General features: G+C 47.0%; 1 protein-coding gene across 6 annotated transcripts in view; it reads right to left on the reverse strand.

Moving 5' to 3' along the window:
- MTMR4 (myotubularin related protein 4) overlaps positions 1–20,014 on the reverse strand; it is a 125,622-nt gene that overhangs the window by 75,652 nt on the left and 29,956 nt on the right. For all 6 annotated transcript variants that reach the window (XM_030536534.1, XM_030536539.1, XM_030536533.1 and 3 more), the window contains one exon: positions 6,467–6,548. In XM_030536534.1, the coding sequence (XP_030392394.1) occupies positions 6,467–6,472 (6 nt within the window). In that variant the 5' untranslated portion in view covers positions 6,473–6,548. The remainder of the gene's footprint in view (positions 1–6,466; positions 6,549–20,014) is intronic.

Below are 20,014 nucleotides of genomic sequence, written 5' to 3' on the forward strand. Positions count from 1 at the left end.
TCAACACGGATTCACCAAGGGCAAGTCATGCCTGACTAACCTAATTGCCTTCTATGAGGAGAAAACTGGCTCTGTGGATGAGGGGAAAGCAGTGGACATGTTATTCCTTGACTTTAGCAAAGCTTTTGATATGGTCTCCCACAGTATTCTTGCTGGCAAGTTAAAGAAGTATGGGCTGGATGAATGGACTATAAGGTGGACAGAAAGCTGTCTAGATCGTCTGGCTCAACGGGTAGTGATCAACGGCTCCATGTCTAGTTGGCAGATGGTATCAAGTGGAGTGCCCCAAGGGTCGGTCCTGGGGCCGGTTTTGTTCAATATCTTCATTAATGATCTGGAGGGTGGCGTGGACTGCATCCTCAGCAAGTTTGCAGATGACACTAAACTGGGAGGAGTGGTAGATATGCTGGAGGGTAGGGATAGGATACAGAGGGACCTAAAAAAATTAGAGGACTGGGCCAAAAGAAACCTGATGAGGTTCAACAAGGACAAGTGCAGACTCCTGCACTGAGGACGGAAGAATCCCATTCACTGTTACAGACTAGGGACCGAATGGTTAGGAAGCAGTTCTGCAGAAAAGGACCTAGGGGTTACAGTGGACGAGAAGCTGGATATGAGTCAACAGTGTGCCCTTGTTGCCAAGAAGGCTAACGGCATTTTGGGGCTGTATAAGTAGGAGCACTGCCAGTAGATCGAGGGATGTGATTATTCCCCTCTATTCGACATTGGTGAGGCCTCATCTGGAGTACTGTGTCCAGTTTTGGGCCCCACACTACAAGAAGGATGTGGAAAAATTGGAAAGAGTTCAGCGGAGGGCAACAAAAATGATTAGGTGGCTGGAGCACATGACTTATGAGGAGAGCTGAGGGAACTGAGATTGTTTAGTCTGCAGAAGAGAAGAAATGAGGGGGGATTTGATAGCTGCTTTCAACTACCTGAAAGAGGGTTCCAAAGAGGATGGATCTAGACTGTTCTCAGTGGTACCTGATGACAGAACAAGGAGTAATGGTCTCAAGTTGCAGTGGGGGAGGTTTACGTTGGATATTAGGAAAAACTTTTTCACTCAGAGTGGTGAAACACTGGAATGAGTTACCTAGGGAAGTGGTGGAATCTCCTTCCTTAGAGGTTTTTAAGGTCAGGCTTGACAAAGCCCTGGCTGGGATGATTAAGTCGAGGATTGATCCTGCTTTGAACAGGGGGTTGGACTAGATGACCTCCTGAAGTCCCTTACAACCCCAATATTCTATGATTCAAAGCACCGTCTACACATCTAATTTTAGGGTACTAGTGTAAGTCCCTTATCCCAAGTCTTTCAACCGAGGCTAGGAGGCTCGCTGTTGCCGGCTGTGTAGACATACCCACAGAGCTCTCAGACACAGACTCCCTACAGACACTTCTGCTCTGATACATGTCCAGCCTCTCTCACAGATGGAGGTGCACACACATACACATCCCTCTTTTTGCACATAAGGCCCGGTCTACACTACGCGTTTATATCGATTTTAGCAACATTAAACCGATTTAACGCTGCACCTGTCCACACAACGAGGCCCTTTATATCGATATAAAGGGCTCTTTAAACAGGTTTCTGTACTCCTCCCCGACGAGAGGAGTAGTGCTGAAATCGGTATTACCATATCGGATTAGGGTTAGTGTGGCCGCAAATCGACGGTATTGGCCTCCGGGCAGAATCCCACAGTGCAGCACTGTGACCGCTCTGGACAGCAATCTGAACTCGGATGCAGTGGCCAGGTAGACAGGAAAAGCCCCGCGAACTTTTGAATTTCATTTCCTGTTTGGCCAGCGTGGAGCGCTCACCAGCACAGGTAGCAATGCAGTCTCCTGAGAATTGAAAAAGAGCTCCAGCATGGACCGCACGGGAGGTACTGGATCTGATCGCTATATGGGGAGAGGATTCTGTGCTAACAGAACTCTGTTCCAAAAGACGAAATGAAAAAAACATTTGAAAAAATTTCCAAGGCTATGATGGAGAAAGGCCACACCAGGGACTCAGTGCTGTGCAGAGTGAAAGTTAAGGAGCTCAGACAAACCTACCAGAAAACCAAAGAAGCAAACGGAAGGTCCGGGGCAGGGCCAAAAACATGCCGCTTCTATGCTGAGCTGCATGCAATTCTAGGGGGGTCCGCCACCACTACCCCACCTCTGTCCGTAGATTCTGAGGTGGGGGTGGTAATCTTAGCCATGGCTGAGGATTCTGTGGATGGGGAAGATGAGAAGGCGGAAGAAGAGGACGAGCTTGCAGAAAGCACACAACGCTCCGTTCTCCCCAACAGCCAGGAGCTTTTTCTCACCCAGACAGGATTACCCTCCCAAGCCAGTAGCCCAGACAATGAAGCCATGGAAGTGACCTCTGGTGAGTGTACCTTTGTAAATATAAAACATGGTTTAAAAGCATGCGTTTTTTAATGACTGATTTGCCCTGAGGACTTGGGATGCATTCGCGGCCAGTACAGTTATTGGAAAAAAGTTTGTTAACATGTCTGGGGATGGAGCGGAAATCCTCCAGGGACATCTCCATGAAGCTCTCCTGGAGGTACTCCAAAAGCCTTTGCAGAAGGTTTCTGGGCAAGGCAGCCTTATTCCGTCCACCATGGTAGAACACTTGACCACGCCATGCATGTAGAAAGTAATCTGGTATCATTGCATGACAAAGTCTAGCTGCGAATGGTCCCGGTGATTGCTGGCATTCAAGCAACATCCGTTCTTTATCTCACTGTGTTATCCTCAGGAGAATGATATCGTTCATGGTAACCTGGTTGAAATTCAGGAATTTAATTAAGGGGACAGAGATGGCCATTCCTACTGGCCTGTCTGCCTGTTGCTTAAAAGAAATCCTTCCTTGCAGGTAGCCAAGCGGGGGGGGGGGAGGAGGGTCATGGCGCTGAGCTTTTTCGTGTTTGGCTAGCAGGGATCTTCCCTGCTACCAGCCACACGGGGGGGGGGGGGGGGGAGGTAGGGGGGTGATTAGCAGTGATCTTCCATGATACCAGCCATGCGGTGGGGGGAGGGGTAAAGCGATCATCCCAGAGAATTGGATGGGGGGGTGGTTTCTGCTGCTGCATGTTAACAGGAAAGAAGCAGCACTGAACAGGCTTTGCTTGGTATTTGGGAAAGGAGGGCACCATGTATATGGAGGCTGCAGAAGCTGAAAGACAATGGCTTACCATGGCCGCATGCAAGCTGAATTCTGCTGTCTGGACCTGCATCTGTGAGATCGCTAACACCAGAGCCGCAGGCACTCAATATTAAGATGCAAAATGCGACCTTGTAGTGAAATCACATGTGCTATGTAAGGTGAATAGTGTTGTTCACTGTGAAAGAGTATAACCATTGTTCTGTAAAATCTATCTTTTTAAATATTTCTCTCCCTTTTTTCCCCTCCCTCATGCAGCTGCAAATTTTTCAAGCCTCCCTACTCCATCCCAAAGGCTATCTCAGATAAGGCGGAGGAAAAAAAAGACGCGAGATGAAATGTTCTCGGAAATCATGGAAGTGACCCGCAATGAAAGAGCTCATCTGAATGAGTGGAAGGACGTGGTATCAAATTACAGGAAAGATGCCAGTGAACATGAGGACAGGAGGGACCAAAATGAGGAGAGGAGAGACAGGAGATGAGAGGTGGCGGCAGGAAGATCAGAGGTGTAGCCAGGAAGATCAGCGGTGGCGGGATGCAACGCTGGGGCTGCTGCGTGATCAAACTGACATCCTCCGATGTCTGATGGAGCTTCAGGAACAGCAGAAGGGTCACAGAGTGCCGCTGCAGCCCCTGTGTAACCACCCTCACCATGTTCCATATCTTCCTCACCCAGACGTGTAAGAACGCGTGGGGGAACGCTTTGTGCACCCGCCCACTCCACCACCGTAGACAGCCCAACCAAAAGGCTGTCATTACTTTGAAATATTTTTAGTGGCCTTTTCCTTCTCTCCTATCCTCCTCCCAAACCACACTCGGGATATCTTGTCAGTTCTCTCCCTCTTCTTATAATGACTTTTTAATAAAGAATACATGATTTTTAAATGATAGTGACTTTATTTCCTTAAGCAAGCTGTCATCGAAGGGGGAGGGTGAGTTGCTTACAGGGAATGAGTCAATCAAGGGGGGGCATTCATCAAGGGGAAACAACCAACAGTCACACTGTACCCTGGCCCGTGATGAAACTCGTTTTCAAAGCTTCTTTGATGCGCACCTCTTCGTGGTGTGCTCTTCTAATCGCCCTGGTGTCTGGCTGCGCGTAATCAGCGGCCAGGTGAGTTGCCTCAGCCTCCCACCCCGCCATAAAGGTCTCCCCCTTACTCTCACAGAGATTGTGAAGCACACAGCAAGCAGCAATAACAATGGAGACATTGGTTTGGCTGAGGTCTGAGCGAGTCAGTAATGTGCGCCAGCGCGCCTTTAAACGGCCAAATGTACATTCTACCACCATTCTGCACTTGCTCAGCCTGTAGTTGAACAGCTTCTGACTACTGTCCAGGCTGCCTGTGTATAGCTTCGTGAGCCATGGCATCAAGGGGTAGGCTGGGTCACTCAGGATAACTACAGGCATTTCAACATCCCCAACTGTTATTTTCTGGTCTGGGAAGTAATTCCCTTGCTGCAGCCGTTTAAACAGAGTAGTGTTCCCGAAGACGCAAGTGTCATGAACCTTCCCAGCCATCCCACGTGGATGTTGGTGAAACGTCCCTTATGTTCCACCAGTGCTTGCAGCACCATTGAAAAGTACCCCTTGCGGTTTACATACTGGGTGCCCTGGTGCTCCAGTGCCAAGATAGGGATATGGGTTCTATCTATCGCCCTCCCACAGTTAGGGAATCCCATTGCAGCAAAGCCATCCACTATGACCTGCACATTTCCCAGAGTCACAACCTTTCGTAGCAGCAGCTTAATGATTGCTTTGGCTACTTGCATCACAGCAGCTCCCACAGTAGATTTTCCCACTCCAAACTGATTCCCAACTGACCGGTAGCTGTCTGGCGTTGCAAGCTTCCAGACGGCTATTGCCACTCGCTTCTCAACTGTGAAGGCTGCTCTCATCTTGGTATTATGGCATTTCAGGGCAAGGAAAGCAAGTCACAAAGCTCCATGAAAATGCCCTTACGCATGCGAAAGTTTCGCAGCCACTGCGAATCGTTCCAAACCTGCAAAACTATGCGGTTCCACCAGTCTGTGCTTGTTTCCCGGGCCCAAAATCGGCGTTCGATGGCTAGAACCTGCCCCACTACCAGCAGGATCTCCAAAGTGCAGGGGCCCGTGGTTTGAGAGAATTCTGTATCCATGTTCTCATCACTCTCGTGGCCACTCTGCTGTAGCCGCCTCCTCCTCACCTGGCTTTGCAGGTCCCGGTTCAGCATAGACTGCAGGAGAATGCGCGAGGTGTTTACAACGTCCACGATTGCGGTCTTGATCTGAGCAGGGTCCATGCTTGCTGTGCTATGGCGTTTGCACAGTTCACCCAGGAAAAAAGCTGCGAAACGGTTGTCTGCTGCTTTCACAGAGGGAGGGCTGAGGCTGTACCCAGAACCACCCGCGACAATGTTTTTTGCCCCATCAGGCACTGGGATCTCAACCCAGAATTCCAAGGGGCGGAGGAAACTGTGGGAACTATGGGATAGCTACGGAATAGCTACCCACAATGCAACGCTCTGGAAATTGAGGCTTGCCTCGGTACATGGACGCACATCGCCGAATTAATATGCTTAGTGTGGCCGTGTGCACTCGACTTTATACAATCTGCTTTACAAAACTGGTTTATGTAAAATCGGAATAATCCCGTAGTGTAGACATACCCAAAGCTTCCCTATAGTCTGGGTTTAGAGTTTAGATGTTCATTTTTCATTTTTTTTTTCTTTTTGAACTGAAAAATATAATCAACTCCCCTTTTATTTGTTAGGGCTAACATCCTTTTTCTACCTGGAATCATATGGCCAGGGAAGTCCTCCCACCATGATATCATCTCAGATGAGGAGGAAACCAACTTTTACCTTTTCTGCAGTCACATCATCACTCCTCAAAGCAACATAGTAACCTAAGCATCCACTCCCAGGTCTGTAATAAGAGCCAAGGGGCCTCTTGCATAATTCTTGGATCTCAGGGCCCTCCAGTGTTGAAGGTTGGAAAATTCTAGTGCCCAGAGGCCTGGGCTAGCACACAACTGCTGCCAGACAACACTATCTTCTCACTTAGGTGCCATCAAGCAATGGCACACACTTGTTCTGATCCCTTTCTTCTACTTAATTCATTCTCCATTCCCCAGCAGTTTGGTTCCTACTTCAGACGCTATTGCCACAGCTTGGAACATCTCAGATGCAGCCACATTGGCTGTGTCTAAGATGCAGAAGGTAGGTGCGTGGACTCTGAGTTTCCAATTACTACAGGGAGAGAGGGTAAAGTTCTGAAGAAAGTAGAGAGAGATGAACAAAAGACAGAGAGACGAGCGAAAGTACTCACCATCATTACAAGGCTTGGGTCCAGATCTCACAATTCAAATCCAGACGGTTTTCTCCCTCTCTCTATCTTCCTCCAGACTCACCTATAGCAAAAAGAAAAGAAACCAGTATAGAGGCTGTAGGCAGACGGTAACGGTACTGCAGGGTGCACACAATGCATGCCCAGAAAAGGATTAGCATATGTAAGGTTACCAAGAGCACACAACCTATACACCTGTCACCATTAACCTCGCTATTTGGCTTCATCTTCATCTCCGCAGGGCCACCACTAACTGAAGTGCCTTCTGTCAGGGCAACCAGTCTCTCACCGTGACACCCATCTCAAGGGCGAACTGCTTCTCCTGGGAACGAATGTTCTCTCCCCAATACACTGGGCAGAAGATCTCTGTCCATGCCCCCATGGAGAGATGGGCAGGGAAGGTCCCTACCTAATCCCTTTCTCTTCACTGAGGCCTGGTCCACACTATGCAGTTAAATCGATTTAAACAGCGTTAAATCGATTTAACGCTGTACCGTCCACACTACAATGCACTTTAAATCGATTTTAAGGGCTCTTAAAATCGATTTCTGTACTCCTCCCCAACGAGAGGAGTAACGCTAAAATCAATATTACTATATCGATTTAAAGTTAGTGTGGACGCAAATCGACATTATTGGCCTCATTCTTTTACAGTAGCTACCCACAGTGCACCGCTCCAGAAATCGACGCTAGCCTAGGACCATGGATGCACACCGCCGAATTAATGTGCCCTAGTGTGGACGCATAAAATCGACTTTATAATATCAGTATTATAAAACTGGTTTTAGTTAATTCGAAATTATGCTGTAGTGTAGACGTACCCTGAGGGCTGCTCCAACTTCTGGGCAGCCAGCAGGAAAGAGCAGCAGCCTTGGTTAGACAGGTTTATGAGCAGAAAATAACCAAAATAACACTGAAATGTCCCGGCACAAACATCTTAAACACCCAGGCCATGATTTTCAAGAGCAATATGTGATTTTAGGGGTGCCAAACTTGAGACACCATAGAAGGGGTCTGAACTGTGGAAAGTGCCAAGCACCTGCATCTGAACACCAGGCCTCCCGGAGGTGTCTCGTTAGGCAAGCAAAGTCCCCAGTCACTCAAAAGACTTGGCCTCTGTAACTCCATGAACAGCAACAACACTGAGGCCAGTGCCCAGTGACTGAGGCATTATCACTGAGACGCTTCGGCTCTGGCTTTCCAAAACCTTGAAGGGAGAGACAACATTATCCAGATAAATGGAAAGTCACTGGATCTGGAAAGGATGTTTTACTCTTTGAAGACTGGTTCAAGATCAGAAACCTGAACTGAGCATGCAAGGTGACATGAGCATGCACGAGCTAGTACTCAAGGGATATGTCATCTCTGGTTGCCCGAGATGCCCAGAGGGAAGGCTCCAGACTTGACAGAGCCTTTGCAGTGCAAGAGAAGTCATGAGAACAGTCCCAGCATAAAAACAGAGGGTCAAGCCTGCCTAGTCAGCCAGGAGACTCAGAGTGAAGAAGTGGAAGCTACTCCCAGCTGGCAGGTAGAACATAGTAAACAGTCCGTCAGGTATCACGTGGAGAAATAAAAGCAAGCCAGAAGGAGGGGGCATCCTAGAGGGAAAATGAAATGATGATGGGGGTGGGAGGAGAACAGGACGACTCCAGTAGTCTTCCTGGTCCTCCCTAGGGAATGTGATTTCTTGGCCAGCACATGAGAACGAGGACTAGCTGGGCAAGGAGATTGGGAGCGGCAGAGGAGGAGAGACAGATCTGATAAGGAGACAGAGCATGCAGGGAGAACTGGGAATGGCTGGACAAAGAGACTGGGAAAAGGGGCAGGGCAGGAAAAAGACTGGGAGGAAAGGGAACATGGGCAGGGGGATGACAGATCAGACAAAGAGCGGGTAGGGAGGAGGGGAGAATCCAGAGGGGAAAAATAGGGCGTGATCGAGTAGTTGAAAGGCTGTATTATACAAAGGAGTCAATTCAAGTCACACAGGCAGCCTTTATTAACTTGTGAGCCTTGACTTCACAACTTTAAAATGCTCTTTTAACAGAGTTTTCTCGTGTGTAATATGGAATGAAAAGAGCATACGACATCATTTGAAGTTAGAAGACTTTTAGGAAAAGGCAACTGGATCTGGTAAGACAATAGGACTAACACTCATGGAGAAGTGACAGAGCAGTTGTCACAATTTTCGGGTAACTGACCAACACCTCCTGCTGTCTAACCACCACTAACCCACTCCACACAAACAGGAGTCCCCTCAATACTACATTAAGCTAAACAGTTTGAGTTTAAGGGTAGGGGAAGGCCCTGGCTCCCACTCTCAAAGTCCTTCTTAGCATATTCCCAGATGCACCAAGCCTCTCCTGCTGTTGGTATATCATAGCATGCTGTCCCCTTGTATGCATGGGGAATCAGTGAGTGGCCCTTTGGAAGGCTAGTTCTCTGTAGCTCTCCTGGGGTTCCTCTTGGGAGCTGTAGCGCTAGCCTGTTTGCCAGAAGCTGGGAATGGGCAATGGGATGGATCACTTGCTGATTACATGTTCTGTTCATTCCCTCTAGGGCACCTGGCACTGTCCGAAGAATAATGGGCTAGATGGATCTGTGGTCTGACCCAGTACGGCCATTCTTAGGTCTGCTCTCCCGCAGGGCTGCCCACCAACTACCTGGAATTTCCTGCTTTTCAACCCTTATTCCACCCCAAGATGACTCGCAGGGCTGAAGGGGCAGGGGCAGCCCTGCCCACAGCAGCTTTAGGTCACCAGAGCAGGTTTATATACCTGTCACCCCTGCTCCAGTCCTGAGGGAGAGGGTGTGAATCAGAGTAACCCATCATGGGGGAAAAAACTGGCACTATGCTAAGCTTTTCCAGCTCAGTGGTTGAGCTGGAACTTATAGGGTGGCAGTGACACATGCCAATGCATTATTCGAGGGTTGGTCTTCCTCAGTGCCTTCAACTAGAGCGCTACGTGGTAAGTAGTGAACTAAAAGGCATTTCCCAATGGGCAGTAATGTTAGGAATCCACGGCCTGTCTCACAATCAAGATGAGCTGGTACAATTGGACTTTCCACCCAGTCTGGATGCCTTGATTGACCTTGCATAAAGGCTGACAAATGCCTAATGGAATGCTGCCAGGAAAGGTTGGTTTCCCAACTCCCCCTAGTCCTGCCATCTCTGGCCCACCAACCCTCAGTGTCTTCCCCACAGCCTGACCCCCTGCAGCTTGACCTCTCTGATGCAAAGAGAAAGCTGCATTGGGGCTATGCCTATTACTGTGGAAGACCAGGACATTCCAGGCTGGGCTGCTCGCTAAGGTCCAATCTACACTGTCATCAGGGAATGGCAAACATCAGCCCCTGATGGGGGGTCCGGGCTGGGGTGGTGCTCTCCACCTCTACTCGGTACCCAGCATCAGCACCTGTCTGCTGGCAACAACCGAGCAGGTCCCGACATCTCCATCTCCCTTTGCAAGTCCAACAGTCCTCCATCTCAGAGCCCTCCATCTGGAGGTACTGGTGGATTCAGGTACCTCAGACAATTTCATGAATCAGGACTTTGCACAAGTACATCAGATCCCCATCCAATGCAAGGACTCTCTGGTCTTGGTGGAGTCTATTGACAGTTTGCACCTTTCAGCAAGACTAGTTATCCACCAGATCGCACCAATGCTTAATTTGTAATGCAAGAGGTGCTGGGGCTCAAACAGTTTTTTTTTACATTCATAACTGATGCAGCAAGCCTAGAATTGCTAGGCAAATTAAGCACTGGATTGCAGGATCACCAAGAGACTCTCCAGTATAGATTTATCTGAGCACCACACTTTCCAGTAGTTCTCAGCATGCTCTGGACTCACTACCTCTGCATTTGTTCCTACTGGGAACCAGGAAGTGGGGGGCAGAGCCTGCCCACTGCTAAATGACTCTCCCCTGAGCCTAAGGGGAGGATCCACAGGGCCTGGAAACCAAATAATTCCTGGGACAACTAATGAGATAACAGGGATGGGACTGAGGTCAAAGGGTAAAACAAAGGGAACCTGACGGGGACACCGAGCAGAGAACCCTGGACAGTGCCTACTGCTCCTCGAAGGCGTCAAGGGAGCCAGCGGATGCCGCCCAGAGGAACTCTGCCCAGATGCGGGAATGGACAGAGGATCGGAAAGCCCCAGTCACAGGAGACCTCATCGGCTAATCTCCTCTCCCTGGTTTTACAGATGGCCATTTTAGACAGGCCCAGGAGGAGATGGACCAGGAGGTCCCATGATTTTGTGGGGCCATAGATGGAGAGTGCATAAATAAAAAGGTGAGGGCAAAAGTACAACCAAAATCTTAACAAAATATTTGTGAGGAGACGGTATAGGGGCTGCAGTCTGGCAAACTCCAACTAAATGTGCACCAGGGTTTCCCTCATGCAGCAAAAGGGGCAGGTGTCCGGGACAGGGGTAAACCGCGCCAAGTACACGCAAGCTGATTTTCAGTGGCACTCACATTGCCTGAGTCCTGTCCACTGGTCCAGGGGGCTCTGCATTTTAATTTAATTTTAAATGAAGCTTCTTAAACATTTTAAAAACTTTATTTACTTTCCATACAACAATAGTTCAGTTATATATTATAAACTTATATAAAGAGACCTTCTAACAACATTAAAATGTATTACTGGCAATCAAAACCTTAAATTAGAGTGAATAAATGAAGACTCAGCACACCACTTCTGAAAGGTTGCCGGCCCCTGGTATACTTAGCTTGAGAAAGAGAAGGTTATGGGGTGATTTGATCAGTCTATAAATACCTACATGGGGAACAAATATTTGATTCTGGGCTCTTCAGTCTAGCAGCGACAGGTCTAATACACTCCAATAATGGAAACTGAAGCTAGACAAATTCAGACTGGAGATAAGATGTAAATTTTTAACAGTGAGGAGAATTAACCATTGGAACTACACTGGAACCTGGTGGAGTCTCCATCACTGGCAATTTTTAAATCAAGATTGGATTTTTATTTTTTATTTTTTTTAAAGAAATGTTCTAGCCCAAAGGGAAGGGTTGAGGACATTTTCTGGCCTGTGTTATGCAGGGGTCAGACTAGATGATTACAATGGTTCTTTTTGGCCTTGGAATTTATAAATCTATTAATCCAGTGATCCCCAACCTTTTCGTCTGGTGGGCGCCAGACGAAGGACCATGGTGGCGGTGCGGCATTTCGGCGGCGACGCCTCTTGATGATGTTGCTTGTCAGCGTCGCCGCCGAAATGCCGCAGAAATTCGGTTGCTTGTCGGCGGATGCTCCACCACCGGCCAGGACGCGGGCGCATTTAGATGCCCCTGCGGGCACCATGGCAGCCGCGGGCACTGCATTGGGGACCCCTGTATTAATCTAATTCCCAGGGTAAGCCAGACACATGACTGTTGCACACCGGGTGGCATCAAGGATGGACTCCTTGTTCAGCTTTGCTTTTTTAGAATCATAGAAGATTAGGGTTGGAAGAGACCTTCGGAGGTCTTTTTGACTAACTCCTACTGTTCTAGTCATTATAAGCTGCCTTGGGAATAGAGTCTGCTGCTTATTGCATGCTCTGTAACAGTGCCAAGCTTGCTGTCCGTGCAGTACAAATTACAGCACAGTCATAGCTTGGCAGTAACTGTGTCCTCTCAATCACAAGTAAGTCAAAGAGCTAAGGTTCTTGCACAGACTTGAAGGAGACTCCTGCTCACTTCTACAGAGCAAGAAGGAAGCTCCAGCCACAGGCCACTCACGCAGTCAGACAGTACACACTGCCATATGCTGCTATAGATTCTGAATATGCAATACAACCCCTTGGTGCCATTGCTCTTTGCTCTCCCATCACCACTAGGCCCTCAACTAGGGAATTACCCCATTTAACTCACTACCCGATCAGAAGCCGTGGAAACGCCAGAGGATAACAGGAGGTCAAAACAGAGAACAGATTTAGTGTTACCAGCTTTGCAGGATTCTAACCTTTCTGGTTAAGATTTGAATTGAGCTGGAATAGTCAAGAGCAGGGGTGGGCAAACTTTTTGGCCCAAGGGCCACATCTGGGTGGGAAAATTGCATGCAGGGCCATGAATATAGGGCTGAGGCAGGGGGTTGGGGTGCGGGAGGGAGTGCAGGGTGTGTGAAGGGGTGCAGTGTGCAGGAAGGGGCTCAGGGCAGGGGGTTGGGATACAGGAGGGGTGCGGCAGGGGGCTCAGGGCAGGGGATTGGAGTGCGGCAGGCTTAGGGGGCTCAGGGCAGGGGGTTGGGAGCGCAGGCTCTGGCTTACCTCAAGCGGCTCTGGAGTGGCAGTGGTGTACAGCGGAGCTAAGGCATGCAGGCTTCTGGGGTATGGGGTGGGGCAGGCAGCTCCACCATGTGCTGCCCTCGCCTGTGGGTACCAAACCCATAGCTCCCATTGGCCGGGAATGGGGAACAGCGGCCAATGGGAGCTGCAGAGGGCAGTGCCTGCAGGAGAGGGCAGCGCCTGCAGGAGAGGGCAGCACACGGAGCCCTCTGCGCTTCCCCCAAGGGGCCGCAGGGACGGATTGCCGGTCACTTCTGGGAGTGGTGCAGCGCCAGGGCAGGCAAGGAGTCTGCCTTAGCCCTGCTGTGCCACAGGGCTGGCAATCCCGCTGGCCAGATTCAAAGCCCTGATGGGCTGAATCCAGTCCGTGGGCCGTAGTTTGCCCTCCCCTGGTCCAGAGCCACAGAAACCAAGGACAGAGGCTGGATATGAGAGAAGCAGGGAAAAGGCCCTCACATCAGGCCCACCCAACAGCCAAAACTTTCATCCTCTGGTGAAAAAAGAGGCCTAACCATTCAGACTGCCAGCTCCCTGAATGAGGAACTGCATAGATCTGGTACAGCACTAAGCTATCATCATCATCTGCACCTCAACAAGGAGACATGAAAGTGCCCAGGACATTAAAAAGAGGTATCATGGATTTAGGTCTACTTGGTTTCTGGAATCAAGTATCAGAGGGGTAGCTGTGTTAGTCTGGATCTGTAAAAGCAGCAAAGAATCCTGTGGCACCTTATCTACTAACAGACGTATTGGAGCATGAGCTTTCGTGGGTGAATACTCACTTTGTCAGATGCATGTGATTTCTGGAGGAAGAACAATACCCCTCACAAAGAACTTGCTTTCTCAACCAGGCCCTCCTGATACTGAATGTCTAGACAATCCCAGGTCTCCAGAGAGAACTCTACCCATGAAACATTTCTAACGCTGCACTAACTGGCACCAATATCAACTTTTCAGCCTTACAGAAACTAAGCGGCAAATCCTCTTGCACTGTAATGATTTACTTACACAATAGCTTTGAGTGTAAACGCTCATGATTTATTATGAGTCTTGCAATATTTGGTGTTTTAATACAAACCCTGGCTCTTGACTTCCTGTGATGATGTGAGAATCTCAGGTTTCATTAAGTAGTTTTGGTCCTTGTGGTTGCAGTAAAAAAAAAAGGAAGCCTAAAAATGTGACCTGAGTGCACCCTAAAGGATCAGAAACCAGAAGGCAAAGAAAAAACAACTAAAAAAATAGTTTTTAAAAATGTTATGATTTTTAGGGCCTGACTCATGAATTTTGGCTGGCAATACTGTGTAAAGCAGCCATACTGGATTCTTGGAAAAAATGTCTGTAAAACAAAAAGGGTGGTGCAGTATCAGACCAGATTTTACACGATTCTGTTAAGACAATGTTGCATGGAAAGTTAATCCAACTTGTCTGAAAGAAAACACACAAACACAAAAACTGGAAAGAAAAATAACGTCTCTACAATTGGTTCTGTGCTATAGCGTTCCTAAAACATTACAGGTTTGGCTAACCTCAGAGAAGCACAGACTGAAAGCTGTTTGGGGCAGGGACCATCTTTTTGTTGTGTTTGTCGCAGGGGTGCTGGAACACTTTGTATAGTAGGGGTGCTGGGAGCCACTGAACCTAATCCTGCATTTGATGGAAACCACTTCAAGCCAGGGGAGGTGGTAGCACACCCAGTACCCTAGTCTCAGCGCCTATGTTTCTAGAGTGCCTAGCACAACAGGGCCCTAATCAATGACTGGAGCTCTGGTGCTACCACAATTACAAAGGAATCTGAAATGAACAAACAAATTTGCTCAAAAATTTTTAAGAGCAATTTTTCTCTTGCAGCAATGAAGTGAGCAGATTGTTAGTTAATTGTGTAAACATGCATAAAATGTGCAATTAATGCATGGCAGAAAAGTACCCAAAGACCCTCCAGAAGAGTTTTTACATATGATGGGTGGATGTGTATGTATTTTATATATACAAATAGTTTTTTAAAAGGAGGTTTTAACTTCTTAACTTTGTGTTAGTCTGACATGCCAAGTCCTGAAAAATATAACAGCTTTTGTGGCCAAAGTTAATATACCCAGATGTACTGATGAGGAAAGAGGTTCTGGAGTCACCTATTCCATTCTCTGAAATGCTGACACTGAAATCAAACAACCACCATTAATCCAGAGAGTAAGTCACAAATTTTTATAAAATCTTTGTGCCCTGGCTTCCCTTATTACTATGGCAGTTCTAAGGAGGAGACTACATTGCTTTTGGGGGGCTTATTCCTTCACCGTCTCACTTCCCTGGTCCTTTTTGCATGAGCAGAGAGCAACAATACCCGAAGTCGCAAACAATTTGATGTTTGTTGGGGTGAACTTTTAGCAAGCATGATTCCAGTTTTCTTTCTTAGGGTGCCCCTTCCCAGCGCTGACACCACAGAGCCTTCCCTGTGTCCCTGTTCCCATTCCCCCCCCTTAGCAAAACATGATCCCAATTCCCCCACTCCCATTCCCCCCTTACTTCCTGATTGACTGCAGACTATATAGTAAAACTTGAGTTTTGCTTAGCTTTATTTTAACCAACCATTTTACTGAAATTTAACTAACCAATTTTAACATACTGTAACATGGTTATTTAACCAATTATATCCCACCACCTTAATTGGTTTACACGTAACAAAATTACATTATACAGCAGACAGAAACAATTACAAAACCAGACAGATTATACAGACAAAAAAAATAAGGAAGTGGAGACTACAGCGATAGAACAATACAGAAATGAGGATTTTACATTTCAGTTATTGATGAATAAGTTTTTGCCAGACACGATGCTGTTAAACTACGTTTTCTTTTACATCTTCTAGGCTCTTTCCTTTCTCTGGAGGTGATAGGAATATAATCCTGTCCTGATATTTCTAACAGCCCAATAGCACCTTATTTCAATGTGACTAGTTTGAAATGTAAGGATGTGACCATACACTTCCCAGTTTATGGCTGGCCTCTGCTGCTTAGCCAAAGGCCTCACCCTAAGAACCAGGCCTCAAACTGTCACAGTAAGAGAAGGCCACTACACAGACAAACAGTAATTTTCTCTTTCTTTTATATCCCTATAACTAACTAAGTAATAAAAATACACCTAAATTCTTAAAGTATAGGCCTTTGCAAACAGGCCTAAATATCTACATCCTAACAATTGCTCCGTGACACTACAGCGGTACAGTCACACCAGGGTTAGCCAAGTTGACACAGCTGACAGATCCAATGGCCACGCCTGGCAGGCATATGGAAATTGGTTTTGGGATCAACCTCTCTGGATAGGAACAGGCACAATGTGGTAAATCACAAGCCTTGGTACTGTTCTCTTTCTCTGTGACTTCACAAAAGGCACATTTTTCAGGGTGTCACACTGTTGCCATTGCTGTCTATGCTAGCCACTGACCCAGACTTGTACTGGACAACAGCCACATTAGAGTCTGAATTTATCCTAGTGTTCTTGTCTAACCCTAATCAATTCTTGAAGAAAGCTCTGGGTATAAGGGGAATCTGTCAAGACTTTCAGGTCACCCTCATTTCTGTATCTGAACCCTCCAAGCCAGTTTTGACTACCATCTGTTTGGAACGATTTCCATTGCTGTCTCCATACACAGGTTTGATTTCATTGATAAACTCACTAATAATTTTATCTGAGCAAGGAAGGGGATTCAGATGAGCTTAAATTTGTTACCTAAATGTTTTGAACGTTGCAGATTTTCTTTGCCAGATCTAAAAGTGTACTATCATGCTGCCCCTTAAAAAACAGGATATTGCTAAGGCAATGTTACATTAGAGGTCAATACAAACTGTTTCTGAAAGAACACACACTCAGACAGAAAAAGTAAAAAGAAAAAATAAGGTCTCTACAAGTGACTCATGTGCCCTATAGTGATCCCAAAACATGACTAGGTTTGGCTAACCTATGAAGGGCACAGGTTGTAAGCTAAAGACAGCAGGGACCATTTTTGTGTTCTGTGTTTTACAGGGCCTTAGAAATCAGCCTGTTGTGGAGTGGAAACAGAATGAATTTGGTAGGTGCAGATCAGCAATCATAAGTCTGTATCAAGTGCCTGCTCCCTATCCACACCAGTGGTGCGACATGGGTTTCACCAGGATGGATGTGTGCCAAAGTTAATGCTATAGGTAATCCATCCTCTTCATACTCATCTGGTCCAATTCACATGTTGTCCTTTTTAACTTGGGTGATGGGAAACAGAGGTGGAGTTTAAAAATATTATACACATTTTTTTAATATTTTTGGCTGTTGTTGTAATAAAGATAAAATCCACATCTCTCCTAGAGCTAACACACCAATGGAACATGCCAGATCTTCCTTTGTTGTCAGATGAGGAGCTTCCTTACTCTGCCTGAAGTTGAAGTTGCAAGTTTGAGAGAGTTCTTTCTTTCTGAGCAAACCCTCTTTAAGAAACGAACCACAGAATAGTGCAATTTCTCCATCTTCTTTGTTTGATAAAGAAAACTTTATGATTATACGGGGAAAGGAACTGTCACACCTTCTCCAGTCAGATGCAATGATCTCCAGTGCTGAAATCCCAGCACTTCTATAGTTAATGGACGTTTTATCAACTTCAACAGGACAAGGATTTCTCCTTAAGTTTTTTATACAGTTTGTTTCATTTTAACACATTCCTTAAGGCTTAACATAAAAGACAATGACACCAGGTACTAGTACTAGTGAAAATAAGTAAGATGCAAGTTACGTCTCTGACAAATTTTAGAGTCACTTCATTCAATAGGACACCCTGTTTCACAAACTTTTACGTCAGCACTGATCACTTGTTCTGTGTTACACTGGGGGGAAAAGATAATTGTCTTTTTAGTACTAAGTACTTTGGTGTCTTGTATGTTGGGGTATTGGAACTCTGAGGAACGTAACAGATAATCAGATGCTAATTCAGATTTTGGGCCAGTTGCTCAATCAATTCTTTGTAAGAGAGGGTAAAAATCTCCACTCTCCTTTGTTGTCCGAATGGATTCAACAGGCCTGGAACCTCGCATCTCTGTACAAGACTAGACAGACACACTCTGGAAAGGGATACAAACACAGCATGCACTGTGCTTCTGCAGAGTCCTTTAGCAAAAAGGTGAAGACAATGACATTTAATCCTCTATTCTCCCTTCTGCTTATTTTATTTCCATTTTTCTTCACTTCCTCCTGTCTCTCTCATTATGTCTCTTCCTCTTCTCTAAATTCTGTTAGATTTAACAAATATAAAATTCTGATCTAATTTAACAGACAAAAATCTTCTGCTGTATTTCACATCTGACTTAGCAATGCAGGCCAGAACCCTGTGTAGTGTATTTGTAATGGGACTGACTTTGGAATCTATGGATTGAATCATTTTATAATATTAAAAAAATATATTTTAAAAATTAACCACCCTCCAAACAGCTCCTAACATTCACCCTCCTTGCCCAGGAAACAGCCATGCACAGGATCACGCTCCAATGCTTTGCTCCTTCTGTATTCAGGGGCCCCTATGATTACAGGCTAGAGCAGTGGTTATCATACTGGGATATACAAGCTCCTCAGGGGTACGCGAGAAAAATCTAGTAATGGCAGACAACACATTTCATTTAGTAAGACTTGGCAATCTAACCATAGGTATATTATGACCCTATTTCAGATGGGGGTACACAGTAGACTACATTATTTGGAAAGGGGTACGTAGCCTAAAGAGTTTGAAAACCATTGGGTTAGAGCAAGAAGAGGATCATGCTGGGTAGCATTTCGGGGGCAGGCAGGTGGGGAGGAAGCTTCCAATCCTTAAGCAGGGAGCAAAGTTGGCATCCCTATAACATATACCTTCTATTTTTAAAGGAAGATGAGGAACTGGAGAAAGAGGATGAAGGGGGCGGGAGAAACAGGAAACAGCGGGTGAGCAAATTGCTCACACTCTCAGTTCCCTGTTTTACTGGTGCCAACAGTCGGCCCAGAGGAGAGGGAAAGAGTGATGGAAGCAGCAGCCTGAGGACACCAGCAAGGCAACCAGACCCCTAATGGCAAAAGGTAGGGGACAGAGGTCATTTGCATGCTGGCACATGTCTGTCTTTGGAAGCTAGTGCCTCTGGGTCCCTGTGTTCGGGTTGTGCTGCATTCTGGATAACATGGTGGTCCCCTCAGCGTCCGCCTGCCAATTTCTCTTCACATTCCTCCAGTCGCCCTTGTAACATGCACAGTCCCCTGTACGGTGGGAGCCTCTGTCTCTCTGGGCAGTGAGACTGCCCGCTATTGTCAATGAGACAACAATTCTCCCAAGGGACGACTGGGACAAGTACCAGCTCTTCAGACAAAGGAGCAGCTGTAAATTCATCTCAGCGCACAACCCCTCAGCATTTATTCATTCATCCCAAATGACTGCAGGAAAACTCGGAGTGCTTGCTCCCATTCCAAACACCAGATCCCTGCACTCACAAACACACTCTGCACTCTCTCCCCTCAGCCACACAATCAGCACTCCTCCCTCCCGTAACACAACCCTACAACCTGCTGACCAGCCTTCCTCTCTCTTTACAGCAGAGAGTCAGCAACACCACTCCTTCTCAGGAGCTCACCCCCAACATCCAGCTGGTCACAAGGTTACCCGCATCGTCCATCAAGATATATGGAATACATCAACCAATCCAGCTTGAATTCCCACCTGCGTCCCCCCAATGTACATCATCTGCCTCCAGGCACGCTCACCCCAAAGCTGGACACTGCAAACATCAGTTCAAATTAGTCACCAAGGCCCAGGTGCTCACCAAGAATGAAGGTGCCACAAATGGCTGGTCCAACTTCACCTGTAGGGCTGGAGCTTGCTGGAGTGAAGCTGTCACAGTGAGCAACTGCTGCTTCAGGAACTCTGCTTCCGCCTTGCCCTAAGGAATCGCCAGGGCTCACAATGGACAGAGGCTCTCTTGGGACATGCAGCTTGGGCACTGCCAGGACACAGGAAAACACCGGGGCTTTCCACTAGACCCAATCCAGAATTTCAGCCTCCAACTCCTACGCATCTCCTATCAGAGCAAAGCAGTCAGAACTGCTGCATTATCACTTCCCTTGTCAGAGGGATCCCATCCAGAAGAAAACACCTCCAATGGCCTGAGGGGAAGTTTCTCTCTGGCCAGACTCTTAAATGACACCCATTGCAGCGATGGTGCATAACAAGGTGCAAAACCCCCAATAAACAGGGACTTCACAGCTT

The sequence above is a fragment of the Gopherus evgoodei genome, chromosome 17 (assembly GCF_007399415.2).
Source record: "Gopherus evgoodei ecotype Sinaloan lineage chromosome 17, rGopEvg1_v1.p, whole genome shotgun sequence".
Classification (NCBI taxonomy): Eukaryota; Metazoa; Chordata; order Testudines; family Testudinidae; genus Gopherus; species Gopherus evgoodei.